Raw genomic sequence first — 17,250 nt, forward strand, 5'->3', positions numbered from 1 at the left:
ATTTGTTGTGGAAATGTGTTGTTGTTCCTGTGAGATGAAGAAAAAAAGTATGTAATTTAGACAAGAAAATTTATCTGAGTACCCAAAGAGAAACAAGCTAACAGAGTACATAAAGCAAAGCCCTCCTCTTCCTCGCTTTATCTCACATAGGAGTTCATTAATATTTAAAATCCAATGCTGATAACAAAACCTTACTTTACACTTACTTTCTTGGTACAAGGCAACAGGGACGGACTGGGCTAAAAATTCAGCCCAAGAATTTGAGTTGGAGAGGCCCTCTGGTTGTTCCTATTTTATTTTTGTTTTTTTCCGGCGGCCTGGCTCACCAGCCCTCCGGACCGGCGGCCCACCGGGGAAATCCCCTGTACCCCCGTGGGTCAGCCCCACCCCTGCAAGGCAATGCTTGCATAGGACAGTCTGATGGGGAAAAAGTCATTTGCTGCCATCTTGTGGTATCTAAATATAGCCAGAACAGTCCACACGTCCGACCACAGTCACACTACGTTGACGGAACACAGATGTGAATCCAGAGTTGGGTTTTATTTCTGTAAGTGTGACAAAATAAAATAAATTGGACAAGTGACGTGATCCTGCGTCTGTCACATGCCTCTTCTCTAGGTCAGTAGCCAACTACATGTGTATTAAAATCATGTGACAAAAATAAATGTGTGCTTTGTAGAAATAAATAAAAATTACAATCCAACATTTGAAGTACAACCACATACCTTTGACTGTGACAAAATAAAATAATTTGGGCAAAAGGTTGCGTGATCCCACATACCTAGCACAAAGATTTAGCATGGTTAGCATAACTATAAATTAACACGCACACACATATATGGAGAACCACTGACTTAAAAACAATCTCCCACAGGCCAAAAGCCCCTCAATCACACTATACAGCAAGACAATCGTTGAACTGGTTTTTATCCTACCTTTGATGCCGCACTCAATTCTTTCAACTCAAGTCCTTTAAATCTGTAACCTCAGGGGTGTCCCAAGGATCTGTCCTGGGGCCCCTCCTTTTTATCATCTACCTTCTTCCCCTTGGCAATATCAAGGCCATCTATAACCTCGACCCCCGTACCTATCCGTTCTTCTGCAAGTATACACTCCTTCCCGCACCCTTAGATCATCTTCCTCCATTCACCTGCCCCTATTTATTTATTTAATATTTATTAAATCGTCTTTAAAATTTGACGGTGTCCTTGAGTGTCTGGAGAGGCGCCGATGCATTATTATTATTATTATCGACAAATATACTTACAAATAACATTATAAGAAAACATATTGCATTATATTTACACTTAAACCTTCAAGAAATTTATTTTTTCTAGACCCCGTTTTCCCCAAGCACGTACTTTTTATGCCAGGAACAGAATCGAATTTAAAGTGAAACCGAGATGGGAGCAACCACTTCACATCCCTTGTTCTTTCAAAATAAAAGCTCAACCTAACAACAATACAGGAAGTAACCAAAATAAAGCCATGCCTGTTCAATAAAAGCTGAACTGAAACACAAAATGAAAACAATTCAGGAATTTGTGGTAAACTAAATTAGAAAAATTACAATAATTTGCAACAGTCATTTTTTCTGTCTGCAAAATTTAGGCATTACAAACCTTTTTTGGGTGAGCGTCAAATTGTGGATGTTTTCTACACTATTAGCAGATAGATTATCCAATGCAACAGGGAGTTCGTTTCAGACTATAAAGATATGCTCACACTTTTTTTTTAATACCTGATCTTTTTATCATGACTCAATAATTTTTTGGGAAATTATAAGCAATGTGTGTAGGCTACAAAGATTTTGAATTGACATATTGTGTCCAGTTCCTCTGACTCCCACCAAGAAATGGGAAGAGGGCGTGGCTTGGGGATTAGAAAGGGCGTTTTTACCCTTTTTAAACAGTTCATTACTGACTTTTTGACTTTCATGATCGAAAAATACACAGAGATTAAGACTGAAAAATGGGCCATCCCGGCTGGATGATCACTTTTTCTGCTCTTTCCTCAACCTTTGCTTTTTGCACCTGTTTTGTCGAACTAGGACATGTTGTCTTTTGAGTTATTAAAAGTAGTCAGACTGTAGTAGCATTGGATTTTATTCGATTTTCCACATGTGAAAAATACTTGAGTCCCTGAATAATTACTGTTTACCTTGATATGAAGAAATCCGATGCATATCACAATATGAACACAGCCTAATAGTCTTTTAAGATTATTGAGGTTTTAAGTACATACATCCAATGCTATTTCTGTTGTTTCTTTTTATGCATTTTTATTGTATTCTGCCCTCTAGACTTGAAGAAACTCAACCTGGAGAATCCAAAACATTCAGGGCCCTTTTTGGCGGTGGACAGCACCCACAACATTCTGCTCGAGTACCGCTTCCATGGCACACCCATCCGCATCGAGCCAGTGATGATCAGCGAGTTGCGCTACATCGCCAACGAGCTGGACGGCCTGACCGGCGGTCCCAACACGGTGGTGGCGCTCGCCATTTGGGCTCACTTTGGCACCTTCCCCATGGAGGTGTACATGAACCGGCTCCGGCATATCCGCAAGGCGGTGGTGCGACTCCTGGACCGGGCGCCGGGGACGGTGGTGGTGGTGCGTACGGCCAACCCTCAGTCTCTGAAACGGGACATCAGCCTGTACAACAGCGACTGGTTGACACTGCAGCAGGACGTCGTGCTGCGCGCCATGTTCAAGGGTGTCAATGTTATTCTGGTGGACGCCTGGCAGATGTGCTTGGCGTCCCACGAACCTCACAACCTGCACCCTCCGAGGGCTATTGTCAAGAACATGGTAGACATGATGTTGTCCTACGTTTGTCTTGTCAGGACCAGCAACCAGGGCCAACCCTAGAAAATGTGGCACTATGGCAATGCGGCAGAATGTGGTAGATTTTATTTGCTGCCGCCCTTCATTTGCGATTTATGTATGTTTGGAAAATAATTAATTTACTAATCAGTTTAGTAATGTGTGCCCTCAGTTTACACAGAACACCTGTTGGGGCCAGCCTATGGTGGCGAGGGGCAGTGAGACTTCACAGATATAGTATGGAAGTGTATACTACAGAGTCGTGAGAACAGCTAAATTGTGAGAAGAGAGCCATCCACTGTAGTACAAATGAAAGGTATCTCAGTCATTTCTCCTGGCAGTAGAAGCGATTGTGAAAGCTAATTTGCAGATCACTGGCAAGATCAAAAGTGCTTCACGGGATCGTGCACTATATGTTAGCATCAACAGCTAGCTTCACTGCATTGAGTGATACCTGCACAGAATTACTCAATTGAAGATAGAGCTAGTAAACTGAGGTATGTACTTTTTATTACTACTGTGAATTGAGGGTACAGATGAGTAAACTCAGGGTACATTACAGTACACAGGATAGGTTAAATTAAAACGTGAATAGCAAATGAAATCACGAAGGGGGTACTGTCAGGTCACATTTAAAAGAGACTGTTGGATTATTAACATTGTTTTTCAGTTTCAATTTATATTTTAACCGTTTTGGATATTAGTTATAAATATATAAATATAAGACAACAGTTAATTCATATGTTAAGCCCATCTATAGTCCTTTGTTCTCTCTTGCCTGGGAGGGAGTAGAGTTTGTACCAGTCTGTGTCCGGTCGAAGAGAGTCCAAGGACAGGCTGATTTATTATTGTTCAAGTCTAATCTGATTTGTACTCATGGGAACTTGATGCCCTTCTGTGCTCATGGGAGGAGAGAAGGAAACTTTGTATTCACTGAGTTTCAATAAATAATTGTGTGCGAGAGGAGGAGGGACACACAATTTGAACGGAACACGGCTTGAGTGTCTTCTTTTTGTGTGATCAGAAGCTTCTGAATAACTATACCTTTGCAAAGGGACTTCTTCACCAGAATCTCACCATTCAGTTAATTGAACACGCAAAGAGTACAATACATAATATTGTATACTCTAACAAGACATACATACATATAATAAGAAACACACAACCATTCATTCACACAGTCACTGAGCAGGAACTGAACCCACCTACACCAAAGAAAGTTTGATGCCCTAAAGTACAAAATGTCCTCAACTAATGGCCTCCTCTAATTGGCCAACTCATCCATCCTTCCAACCATGATCCACCCATCCATCCTTTTTCTTCGGCTTATCTGGGTTGCTGCGACAGCAGCTTACGCAGGGAAGCCTAGCCAGACCTCCCTCTTCCCAGCCATTTTGTTCAGCTTTCCTGGGTGTATCCTGAGGAGGATGACAAGGACAAGCTGAACAGCTGCATCGTTTTTTCCTAATCTTCCTTCATGGACACTCGGACAGCTCAGACAAGACGGAGGCCAATGCCTTTTTGTCCCCCGGAGCTTGAAGACCGTAATCTACAGATACACAGTTTTGTTTTCTCGTTTCTGGCGTTGTCCTTCGGCTGAGGCTCTGTCCATCATCTTTAGTTTTGTTTTCATCGTAGGAAGGAGAAACCTATTTGTTTCACGTTTGTTTCTACTTTTTACTGCTCCCTCGTTATACGTCCTACATTTATTCCTCTTGTGTTTTGTACAAGTATAGGCCTATGTGTACTCTCACGTCATAATCTTGTGGTACCGGTAATTGAAATTTTTATGTATTTTTAATCAATCAACAATGTGTTTATGTTATAGTACTTATTTGTCATAAACTGTGATCTTCCTGGTGACTGGTCACGATGCACTGTTCACTGTAGCATCGTTACATTGATGGCTCCTGCCTCAGTTGTGGACCCACCAGACCTCAGTCAGGGCTGGGGTACATGAAATGCATTGCGTTGCATACATAAGCAATAAAATACATAAAGTTCACCTTATTCACCCTCACCAAATCTTCTATCATTTTTATCATGGATGTTTGCACTTTCCTGTTGTTGCTTGTTAATTTTTTTCTTTTCTTGCACTATAGCCACTACTACGACGGCTTATTAGGGCCACGTATAAATATATTTTTTAGAGGGCGGGGGCAACATTCCGATTTTTATAAAATCGCAAATTTGCCACTTTATAAACTTGCAAATTTCCGAGTTTTTTTCTCGCAAATTTGCAAGTTTATTAAGTGGCAAATTTGTGACTTTATATAGTGGCAGAGAGAGAGAGAGAAAAAAGTAAAAAACCTACAAAAAATACACGTAGCGTAACTATAGTCTAATCATGTGAGGATCCGTTGGTGGTTAATTGTACACTGTTGATAAAATGAAAAGGCTGGATGGACACGGATTCATTCTTAAATTAAAACTTTACTCGTCATTTGCCGCAGGCAGAGCAACAACACTTCCTGATCTCCTATCAGCTGACTAACACTATCCAATCAGATGCTAGCATACCATAGGTAAATGCAAGTGAATGATGGAGAGCAGCAGATTTGACACATCAATTTAGATACTTGTACAAAAAAAAAATTATGATTGTGTAAATAATAATTCTGGAAACATAAATGTACAAGTAAATATACATTTTAACAAATTAACTTAAATGCTTGATCGCCGTACACAACGGTTCAAAGAGCAAATGCTTAACATGATATGGGTAATCTATGCTAAAGCAATTACTATCTCCTTATTTGGAAACCCGACTGAAAAGTATTGGCACAAACAGTCAAGTAGTACGCTACGTGTATTTATGTATGTATGTATGTATGTATTTAGAGAAATACACGTAGCAAATTTCTCGTAGGTTTTTGTCGCAAATTTGCGACAGAAAAAACTCGTAAATTTGCAAGTTTATAAAGCGGCAAATTTGCGACTTTATAAAGTGGCAAAAAAAAAGTTCTCTGAATATTGCCTTTTTTTCTTCTTTTTTTTTGGTTTTTTTTTTTGTTTGTTTGTTTATTTTCTTTTCTTTTTTTCTTAAAGAGCTCAGTATTGTTCATTCGGTAATGTCATCATCATTGCTCATTTTTTTAAAGGTTTTTTTTGTATGTGGGTGAGTATGTGTGCGTGCGTGCGTGCGAGTGTGTGTGTATTCGTTAGTTCACCAAAAATCTATTTAAAAAATCCCATACCGTTCACCTAAACCGAACACCGCCGTCAGGAGACCCGAGGAAGGACCAAAGAAAACAAAGGAAAGTGAAATCCAGCACCGACCAGACACCACCCACCGGGCCACCAACCAGAGTTCTTCACCAACCCCAGAAACATCTAAATTCCAACAAATCAGGGAGACCTCAAGAGACCAAAGGAGAGACTGAGGAAAGGAAGGAAGGACAAACGAAGCAGAGTGAGATCCACAGACACCAGCCTCCACCGATTCAATGACCTGAGGAGGAAGCAGAGTTTCGATAGATGCTGGTGTGGTGGATCTGGCGTGCATGAAAATCTCCACCAAAGAGGGGAGCCGTCGACCCCTGACAGGACAGAGCAGGCGCAACACCTCAGGGCCCCCCAGGCTGCGGCAGCGCCAAAGGACGACCCTCAGGCCCCACCAGGGCCACAGCACCCAATACCATAGACTGTATATATATCTTTATACACCGCGCGTTGTGTGGTGCCGTGCCGTTCAGCTCTAATCCGGCAGTCCTGCGTAATGGGTGAGGTTACTTCCTGGATCTTTTTTTAGTTTTAGCTTTTGCATGGTGAAGAGGTTGTAGGCTACTCATGTGTTTCCTGTTGGCAGAATTTGTAAGATATACACTTTTCTTTATAGAAAAGAAAACATGAATGATCAACAAAACACATGAATTCTATTTTTTATTGGATTCCAATTAAACTAACCACAAGGCATTTCGGAATAGCTCGCTCAGGTTCTTGCTTGAATGCACAAATAATTAAAAACTCAACACAACATAGCAATTATTTCCTTAGTATGATAGCTATTTTTAAAGTTTTTTTTGTTTTTGTTTTTTTTACTGTTGAATTTATTTACTTTGTTTTTTGAAAATTTTACAATGTATTTTTCTTGTATGCCTTAGTGTACTAAATTAATTTGTATTACTTTAGTATATTTGTGTTTGTTTGTATACAGAATATAACCCTAATGAGGTGAGATGTTTTCTGATCTCAACGCACAATTTCTTACTACTCTTACATGTTATTATATATTTTTGTTGTCTATATGCAAAATAAATACAAATAAAATACAAACACAAAAAATATATATATTTTCATTTGTAAACGGATCCCCTAGAGCTGAATGTCAACGGCACCAGCTAGTTTTCCAGGGATATAAAAAAAAAAGTCTTACTCTCAAACATATCAGTCATATAGACATCTTAATATCGTAGTATACAAACCCTATAATTCGAATGAAATTGGGAGGTTGTGTCAAACATGAAGAAATACAGAATACAATGATTGGCAAATCCTTTTTGACCTATAATTTCTCACATTTTGAATTGTTGCCTGCAAAACGCTTGCAAAAAATATGGGACAGGGGCAGAAAAAGATTGGGAAAGGTGAGGAATGCTCAAAAAGCACCAGTTTGAAGCATTCCGCAGGTGAACAGGTTAATTAAAACAGGTGAATGTCATGATTGGATAGAGCATTCTTGAAAGGGTCAGTTGTTCACAAGCAGGGATGGGGCGTGACAGTTATTTTTCATAAACATTTTACACAACATCCCGACTTAATTGGAAATTGGGGTTTGTAGCCCATACATTGAGTGTTTGCGGAAGTGTTTAAAAGAAAACATTTGTGATCAAATCAAAAGCATTTTCCGAAAGGGTCAGTTATTCACAAGCGAGCATGAGGCGTGAACAGATAACACATTTGTGTTGTGACATCTTACCTTTTCACTTTGCAATGAATGGCATTTAAAGAAGTTTATTTATCTTAACAGCCATCCTTCCCATCAAACAGAGCAGGGAACAAAACAAAGTCATTGGCGATAGACGTACTTGTAAGACTGGATTATTGCTCGGCTGTCAAGTGATGTTTTCTTAAGAGGGGGCAGCTAAGCCTGTCATATAGTGCCATTTGCATGCGTGTTTGCCAGCGTGCTTACGGGACAGAAGGGCAGGTCTGTGCAGTGTGGTGACGTCATCATTACAGCAACGACGACAGGTAATCACCACGATAAAAGTTAGGGTCGCCATGTCCGTAAATGTTTGGAATTGGAAATATGTCCTCATCATTCTCACCCTGTTCGGCTTCATCTTACTCCTGCGCAACATAACCATTGAGGAGGTAAGAGAACTTTGTTTAAAAAAAAATGTTTTCTTTTATTTTGCATGCTGAAGTTGTAGGCTACTCGTACGTTTTATGTATACCTTGGCAGAATGTGTAAGGTGTGTACTTTATTTTCTGTAAATTACAAGGCATTTTGGAATACTGTAGCTCGGGATAAAGATCAGGCGGTCCTAGCCTGAATGCACAAATAAATAGCTCAACAGAACATTATATTGTCAACATGACAGCTTTCTTATTCACGATTAAAAGATAAAATAAATAAGTGTTGAATAGGCCTGTATTTACAATATTTATTTGTGCAAATTCCCACAGTGTGTTTTTCTTGTATACCCTTGGTGGAACAAAATATTTGTTAATAAATGTAGTATATTTTTATATCATAGTTTGTTTGTTTGCATACTGAATATGAAGACGTATGAGGTGAGATTTTTTTTGTGGGGGGGGGGGGGGTTGGTCTGTTCTCACCTGCACAATTTTTTCTAATGTTACTGGTCATGTTATTATATTGTTTTGTTGTCTATATTCAAAATAAATAAATACAAAAATAGTATATTTTTATTGATTTATTTAAAAGGATTCATTTTATCTTCCAGGGATCTGAAAAACCCTACATTAAAAAGGCCATACTGTCACTATATCAGTCACATAGACATCTTAATATCATATTATACACACTATAATTCCAATGGAATTTGGATGTTATGTCAAAAATAAAGAAAAACAGAATACAATGATTGGCAAATCATTTTTTACCTATAATTCCTCTCATTTTGAATATGTTGCCTGCAAGACGTTTATAAAAAATAAAAAAAAAGACCGGAGCGACAAAAAACTTATAAAGGTGAGGAATGCTAAAAATTTAAAAAAAAAAAAAAAGCACATGTTTAGAGCATTCCACAGTTGAACAAGTTAATTGAAAACAGGTGAATGTCATGATTGGATATCAAATCAAAAGCATTTCCCGAAAGGGTCAGTTATTCACAAGCGAGCATGAGGCGTGAACAGATAACCCATTTGTGTTGTGACATCTTACCTTTTCACTTTGCAATGAATGGCATTTAAAGAAGTTTATTTATCTTAACAGCCATCCTTCCCATCGAACAGAGCAGGGAACAAAACAAAGTCATCGGCGATAGACGTACTTGTAAAACTGGATTATTGCTCGGCTGTCAAGTGATGTTTTCTTCAGAGGGGGCAGCTAAACCTGTCATATAGTGCCATTTGCATGCGTGTTTGTTTACATATATTAACCACATTTTGATTAGTTGCCCAGCCATAGGTCACACATGAGAAAGTCCGCCACTCTGCAGTGTGCACAGTTAATAAATAAAACAGCAAATGTAACTATATATGCTTGACATGTGATCTTTTCAGAGATGGAAGTACCACACCTTTGGTACAGTGCCTAAAGGAGTAAATACAACCCAATACCACCTAGAATCACTCTCCCAAAGGGTGCAGCCATATCCACAATGGACGGAGCTCTGAAGCCAAATAATAATATCGAAAGTTCGACAAATTGAGGCCTCCCTTAATGTAAGGCGCTTGAAGAGTACTCATTTTGACACGAGGAGTTTTATTGCACCACAAAAAAAGAACTGATTAACTTGCTACCTAGCTCGCTGAAAAGCCTCTTTGGTACAGTCAGTAGATTGCAATGAAACAAATACATAAATTTAGGCAACATATTCATCTTGACAACATTGACTCTGCCTATTAGTCAAAGGGAAGTCCATCCACCGCCATGTATCAGTTTGAACTTTGTCCAAAAGTGTCATGTACAAACCCAATTCCCCAAAAGTTGGGACACTATACAAATTGTGAATAAAAACTGAATGCAATTATGTGGAAGTGCCGAATTTCAATATTTTGTTCAGAATAGAACATAGAGACCAGGTCAAAAGTTTAAACTGAGAAAATGTATCATTTTAAGGGAAAACTATGTTGATTTGAACTTCCATGGTGTCAACAAATCTCCAAAAAGTTGGGACAAGGCCATTTTCACCACTGTGAGGCATCCCCTCTTCTTACAACAGTGTGCAAACGTCTGGGGATCGAGGAGACACGTTTCTCAAGGTTAGAAATAGGAATGCTGTCCCATTCTATAATAATTTTTTACCTATAATTCCTCATTTTGAATTTGTTGCCTGCAAGACGTTTAAAAAAGAAAAAAGAAAAAGACCGGAGCGACAAAAGACTTATAAAGGTGAGGAATGCTAAAAAAAAAAAAAAAAAGCACATGTTTAGAGCATTCCACAGTTGAAAAAGTTAATTGAAAACAGGTGATTGGATATCAAATCAGCATTCCCGAAAGGGTCAGTTATTCACAAGCGAGCATGAGGCGTGAACAGATAACCCATTTGTGTTGTGACATCTTACCTTTTCACTTTGCAATGAATGGCATTTAAAGAAGTTTATTTATCTTAACAGCCATCCTTCCCATCGAACAGAGCAGGGAAGAAAACAAAGTCATCGGCGATAGACGTACTTGTAAGACTGGATTATTGCTCGGCTGTCAAGTGATGATTTCTTCAGAGGGGGCAGCTAAGCCTGTCATATAGTGCCATTTGCATGTGTGTTGATTTACATATGTCATCAACATTCTGTTGCACTTTGTCATTCCCTCTTCTGGCTGTAAACTTGCTCACAACTGTGGGAGGTGGGACTCTCATACGTACAAACATACAAACCCATACACGTGTAAATATTAACCACATTTTGTTTAATCGCCCCGCCATTGGTCACACATGAGAAAGTCCGCCACTCTGCAGTGTGCACAGTTAATAAACAAAACAGCAAATGTAACTATATATGCTTGACATGTGATCTCTTCAGAGTTGGAAGTACCACACAGTGTCACCACCGTACAAGGTCCAGAACCGGAACCAATCATCAAATACATTTAAAAAACTCCCAACATTTCCCCACAAGCGCACCTTCTGTCCTCATCTGTACCAGCCCCTGTCCCCTGAAGAAGAGCTTGAGGAACGCAACCTGTTGGACTCCATCGCCTGGCCCCGGCCGCCCTCTGGCTCCGAACCACTCAACCTGTACCAAACGAGTGACCCGGCCCACAGCCTGTTCACAATCGTAACCTCCCAAAACAACCACAGTTGGTATGTGGGCGACCAGCTGGAAGTGCAGATCCACCTGCACGACTTCAAAGGCCAACCCAAGCGCTACGGCGGCGATTTGCTGTTGGCTCGGTTGCACTCCCCAAAATACAGAGCGGGCGTGGCCGGGCAGGTGCTGCACCACAAGAACGGACTTTATTCCGCTCGATTCCCGCTTCTGTGGGAGGGCTCCGCTCAGGTTGAGGTCATGATGGTACACTCGAACGGGGCCATCGCCGTGCTGCAGCGACTGAGGGAGAAACGGCCCGATCGGATGTACTTTTTCAGCAATTTTGGACGAGGCAAACAATCTGAGAAGATGGTGTGCAACATGTGCCTGCCACAAGACAAGAAGAGGCCACTGTGCAACTACACGGACCTTCACACTGGTGACCCTTGGTATTGCTATAAGCCCAAAAGGCTCAGCTGCGATACCAGAAACAACCACTTCATGGGAGGCACCCTCAAAAACATCATCAGCAACAAGGAGGCTTTGCTCTTTCAGAGGTTTGTACACTCGATGATTGTTTGACGTGAGCTTGTTCCAATGGTATCTCAAACAGAACAAGCTGTTGACCCACAAATCACATTTGGGTTATTTGAAATGTGTCTAAACAACACTTGGTTTCTCATCCCTGTATGAGCTGATGAAAATCAATTTGAAACAAAACAATCTATTTAGTACAGTACTTCAAATTAAGCTGTCTGCGGACCAACCAATACCGGGGGGGTAAACTTTGAATTGTCTGACTAAACAGTTTTATTCTCGCACCAACTTCAGCCTGAAAATCCTGTCTGAGATTATTTTCTGTGTCATTGAATAAGATGGAACTGTTGGATGGATCATCCTAAAATTGTCTAGGTAGAACATTGTTTCATCTCTGTACAGTCGTGTTCAAAATGCATTTAAAATGATCAATCTGTTGTCTCCGAAAATTGCGTTTCCAGCAGAGGGTGAGGAGTAGAACTTCGTTGAAACCCTGTATGACCTTTCATTCAGTTAGGGTACTTCTTGGTGTCATAAAGGATGGGATTAATTTTAGGGTTGTGGCCAATACCGTTGGAAAAGTTCAGCCTTAGATCCCTTTAGTATCTAATAGTTGCTATTTCTGTTGTATGCACTTTTTTGACATCAGTGGCGTGAACCTTAAATATCCCATCCATGCTTCCACGTCGGACACCATCGTCGTGCTGCCTCCCAGGAAAGGTACTGTTCACCTTTAGAATAATGACTTTCACTTTTGGGGGATGACGATTAGTCACCTCATTGTGTCTACCATCAACGTAGAAAACGGCAGTCAAATACATGATCCTGTGAAGCTGGCAACATCTGGATACTACTACCAGGATATTTGGAGGCCATTGGGTGGCGTAACCATGCGGCAGTTTGATGGGGCGTCCATTACTCAGTGTTTGACCAACAAGTTGGTCTACTTATACGGCGACTCCACCATGCGGCAGTGGTTCGAGTACCTCGTCACTGTGCTTCCAGGTGAGTGTGTCTCTTAGCTTTATGGCGGATTGGTGGACAGTTGTGGGATAAGCATTTACACTTTGTACTTAAGTGAGTAAAGACACTTGCAAAAAAACAACAACAAGCAAACAAGATTCGGATTCCTTTATTGACGCTGTTTAAAACCTATATTTGATTCTTTGTTGATTTTCTTCACATTAAGATACTCAAATAATACAAATGGGCAACAAATGTAAACTATACTAATCATAGAAAGATAGGGAAGTGTTTGAAGACATGAATGAAAGAAAGAGAGGAGGGGTGACCTCCATCAATCTGTGAATAGGTATTAGATGTAGTAAAACAATAAAAATAAACCTTCGGTCCTTACAGTTATTTAATGACCAAAGAGTAGCTCTCACTCAGTTGTTGACCCTTGCACATGCCACCTCTGAGCTTTTCTGATTTGTGAAAGATACTGAACCCCTAGTTGCTCCTTACCAGTTATTTCCTCTTATGTAACTTTATTCTATTCTGCCCTGCAGGGATCAAGGAATTCAGACAGGAGCGTACCTTAATGGTGGGGCCCTGCATGGCGGTGGACAGCACCCACAACATTTTACTCAAGTATTACTTCCACGGCCCACCCGTCGTCACCCGCAACAATATCATGGCACACAAGTTGCACTACATTGCCAACGAGCTGGACGGCCTGACCGGTGGTCCCAACACGGTGGTGGCCCTTAGCATCTGGGCTCACTTCACTCCTTTCCCCGTGGAGGTGTACATACACCGCCTCCGGCATATCCGCAAGGCAGTGGTGCGACTCCTGGACCGGGCGCCGGGCACGATGGTGGTGGTCCGTATGGTCAACCCTAGGGCCCTGAATCGGGATCTCAGCCTGGTCTTCAGTGACTGGTTTGCGCTGCAACTGAACGTCGTGCTGCGTGCCATGTTCAAGGATCTCAACGTTATGCTGGTGGACGCCTGGCAGATGTGCGTGGCTCACTACCTACCTCACAACCTGCACCCTCCTAAGGCCATTGTCAAAAATATGGTAGACATGATGTTGTCTTACGTTTGTCATGACGGGACCAGGAACGTTGTATGATTTCCCTTAATTGAACCAAGTTGTAAGTGTAATCCAGTATACGGCTTCGCCTTGGTATGAACTGCGATGAATTGTGTTTTATTCTCTGCGACAGAGTGGTGATCCGTAGTCAGTGACGTGCGGCTGGGATAGGCAAGGTAGGCACTGCCTACCCCAGGCTGAAATGAAAGTTGAAACCGTTTGGCATTTTCTATTTATTTAAATTATTTCTATCATTTCAAAAAGCCTTCACTACCTATAGGTTTAAAAGTGACAACAATTGGTGATTTTCATACCTCAATTAAAAATGACAGTTTGCCAGTAGAAAAGTCGTTTACGCAAATAGGCAGATCTCTACGCAGCCTTTTTACGTGGCTGTATTATTTCTATGCGAGCGTACGTTCGTTCAGTGCATTCGTGAATTCAAAACACACTTACTGCACAGCAAAGCGGTAAGATGACGCCACTCTGGAGAATATAAAACTATTTTCATGCCTATCTTTTGAGGGAAAACGCCATCTTTTGAAGGATGGCAGACCAACGCCTTAGTTACCGGATCTTCAGCAAAGTAAGGGACAAAGAATTATTCATACTTTTCACAAAGAATGGTGCAAAAGGAAAGGTTGGCTTTGTGGATGTGCTTCGATTAATTGACGGTTTCACTTTACATGGTGTTTGGCATTGCTATTGCTATTGCTAGCTTGATTTTGTGAGGGTTTAGGCAGTTTTAAAGGGAGATATTCACTTTATTACATTCTTTCCGGGCGCCCGGGCGGGTTTGAAATGGTCCATTTTTTGTTGTGCAGCAAATGGGAGGCAGAGCGCACTGCAACGGCACTGCAACGTTTACTGTGGCTAACAGACTGTGCACTAGCTGACGGTGGCCCAGAACTTTAGCTGAGTGGCAAGTGTTGAGCTGCCGCACCTGAAGCGATGGGTATGAACCCCGCTCGAAGTAAAAAATAAAGAATTAAAATAAAAGATTGCGGAGAAAAAAATGTAAGACTTCAAAAGAGAGTAAGAAAAAAATTTAAGACTTCAAAAGAGAGTAATGTTCTTTTGTTTTATTTTCTACACATACAGAGGAGGCATATGTTAAAATAGTTTGAATGTATGACATATTGTCTCTGAGTATCAAGTATCTCGAGGTCAGGCTGAGTGTCCTCTTTTTTTGAGAAATAAAAATATGGTCACCCAAGGATACGTTGTACACTCACCTGCCGATACAGAAACAGTAGTGAACGTATAAAACTGCAGTTTTAAATGTGATGCAGTGTGAAATGATTTCCCCATTTCTCACTTCTTCTTGTATTTGTTCCCAGGTCATTCCTTTTATGTCACATACTTTGTTGCACTTGTTACAATTGTTGTTTTTCTGCGCTAGGCTGTTGGGTGAAACTGATTACTTCAGCAATAAAATACAGAAAGTACACCTTATTCACTCTCACTAAATCTGCTTGTTCAAATGCGTTTCTTGCACCAATTTAGCTGCCTCTGCATACATGTTATTTTCTCCCTTCATTTTTACTTGTATTATTGCAGCCTTTTTCCTCACTTTACACGTTTATGAATCCCCTTTTGTTCCCCTCCGCAATTCGAACTTTTCACTCTCACTTCATATGCTGCATTATATACTTATGTTCACCTCCACATTTTGTACCCCACGAGTTTCCCTTCCTTGGGCTATCCGCTTATTTCTCAATTCACTTCAGCATCCTCCACACACTCTCTTTCGCCTGCATGCCTCGTCGTGTGTTCAAGCATTGCCAGCTGCATACAGGTAGTGTTGCTTCGTGGATGGTGCCAGCGTGCTTACGGGACAGAAGGGCAGGTCTGTGCAGTGGGGTGACGTCTGTCACGGTGGAGTTGGAGGACCCAAATGCAGGAAGGCAGGAGAACCACGGCAGGGATGCATGCAACTCAATTTTAATCAACCAACAAAAAGCGCACAGCACGTGGACCAAAAGCTTACTCAACAAAAGGCGGCGACTACAAAAAAGGTGTACGTCGTGGGCAAAAACAAGAAAACACAAGATCACGCCGGAGGGCGGATAAAACAGAGAGGAGTGCGGGATCCAAAGTAGATCAACGAAAAAGGCTACTAGTCAAATCACTAGTGGTGTCCACAACACCAAGAAAGATTGCCGCTAGAAAGGTAGCAGTATCACAACGTCAGGTATGGTGAGTAGCGTCAATAACCCGACAATCCTCTCTGTTGCTGCCAGACTTTTATTTTGGCCTGATGACCTGTCGTACACTACACATGAAGTTGTTGTTTTTTCTTGGATTAGCCTCTTTCCCTTCCTTTACACTTAAATAATAATAATAATAAATACATCTCTTTGCATTTGAATCTGTTAGCGTTTCCAGAGTAATAGTAATAATAACATATACTGTATATATATCTATATACACCGCGCGTTATGTGGTGCCGTGCCGTTCAACTTTAATCCGGCAGTCCTGCGTAACAGGTGAAGTTACTTCCTGGATCTTTTTTTATTTTTATTTTTTGCATGGTGAAGAAGTTGTAGGCTACTCATATATTTCCTGTTGGCAGAATTTGTAAGATATACACTTTTCTTTAAAGAAAATAAATGAATGATCAACAAAACACATGAATTCTATTTTTTTATTGGATTCCAATTAAACTAACCACAAGGCACTTCGGAATAGCTCGCTCAGGTTCTTGCTTGCATGCACAAATAATTAAAAACTCAACACAACATAGCAATTATTTCCTTAGTATGATAGCTATTTTTAAAGTTTTTTTTGTTTTTGTTTTTTTTACAATGTTTGTTTGTTGAAATTTTTACAATGTATTTTTCTTGTATGCCTTAGTGTACTAAATTAATTTGTATTACTTTAGTATATTTGTGTTTGTTTGTATACAGAATATAACCCTAATGAGGTGAGATGTTTTCTGATCTCAACGCACAATTTCTTACTAGTCTTACATGTTATTATATATTTTTGTTGTCTATATGCAAAATAAATACAAATAAAATACAAACACAAAAATAGCATATATTTTCATTTGTAAACGGATCCCCTAGAGCTGAACGGCACCAGCTAGTTTTCCAGGGATATAAAAAAAAAAGTCTTACTCTCAAACATATCAGTCATATAGACATCTTAATATCGTAGTATACAAACCCTATAATTCGAATGAAATTGGGAGGTTGTGTCAAACATGAAGAAATACAGAATACAATGATTGGCAAATCCTTTTTGACCTATAATTTCTCACATTTTGAATTGTTGCCTGCAAAACGCTTGCAAAAAATATGGGACAGGGGCAGAAAAAGATTGGGAAAGGTGAGGAATGCTCAAAAAGCACCAGTTTGAAGCATTCCGCAGGTGAACAGGTTAATTAAAACAGGTGAATGTCATGATTGGATAGAGCATTCTTGAAAGGGTCAGTTGTTCACAAGCAGGGATGGGGCGTGACA

The 17,250-nt window shown here is 40.4% G+C and overlaps 2 protein-coding genes across 2 annotated transcripts in view; both read left to right on the forward strand.

Moving 5' to 3' along the window:
* Positions 1-3,785, forward strand: part of LOC147164507 (NXPE family member 3-like) — a 12,619-nt gene extending 8,834 nt beyond the window's left edge. The window contains exon 5 of the mRNA XM_086091436.1: positions 2,303-3,785. Within this exon, the coding sequence (XP_085947562.1) occupies positions 2,303-2,871 (569 nt within the window). The 3' untranslated portion in view covers positions 2,872-3,785. The remainder of the gene's footprint in view (positions 1-2,302) is intronic.
* Positions 3,786-7,914: 4,129 nt separating this feature from the next.
* LOC147164508 (NXPE family member 3-like) lies at positions 7,915-15,238 on the forward strand. The gene is made up of 5 exons (XM_086091053.1): positions 7,915-8,142; positions 10,981-11,765; positions 12,395-12,465; positions 12,547-12,750; positions 13,257-15,238. Exons 1-5 carry the CDS (start codon positions 8,050-8,052, stop codon positions 13,820-13,822), a joined length of 1,719 nt encoding a protein of 572 aa, XP_085947179.1. The 5' UTR covers positions 7,915-8,049; the 3' UTR covers positions 13,823-15,238.
* Positions 15,239-17,250: the final 2,012 nt, after the last annotated feature.

This window comes from Leptonotus elevatus, chromosome 12, assembly GCF_054856555.1.
Source record: "Leptonotus elevatus isolate MCC_2025b chromosome 12, RoL_Lele_1.0, whole genome shotgun sequence".
In the NCBI taxonomy this organism is placed as follows: Eukaryota; Metazoa; Chordata; class Actinopteri; order Syngnathiformes; family Syngnathidae; genus Leptonotus; species Leptonotus elevatus.

What these genes read in the sequence shown, in the direction of transcription:
- LOC147164508 (XM_086091053.1), top strand. Translation starts at nt 8,050, where the DNA reads ATGTCCGTAAATGTTTGGAATTGGAAATATGTCCTCATCATTCTCACC. An exon ending in GCAACATAACCATTGAGGAG is followed by an intron (nt 8,143 to 10,980) that starts GTAAGAGAACTT and finishes TGATCTCTTCAG; the next exon opens with AGTTGGAAGTACCACACAGT. An exon ending in GAGGCTTTGCTCTTTCAGAG is followed by an intron (nt 11,766 to 12,394) that starts GTTTGTACACTC and finishes TTTTGACATCAG; the next exon opens with TGGCGTGAACCTTAAATATC.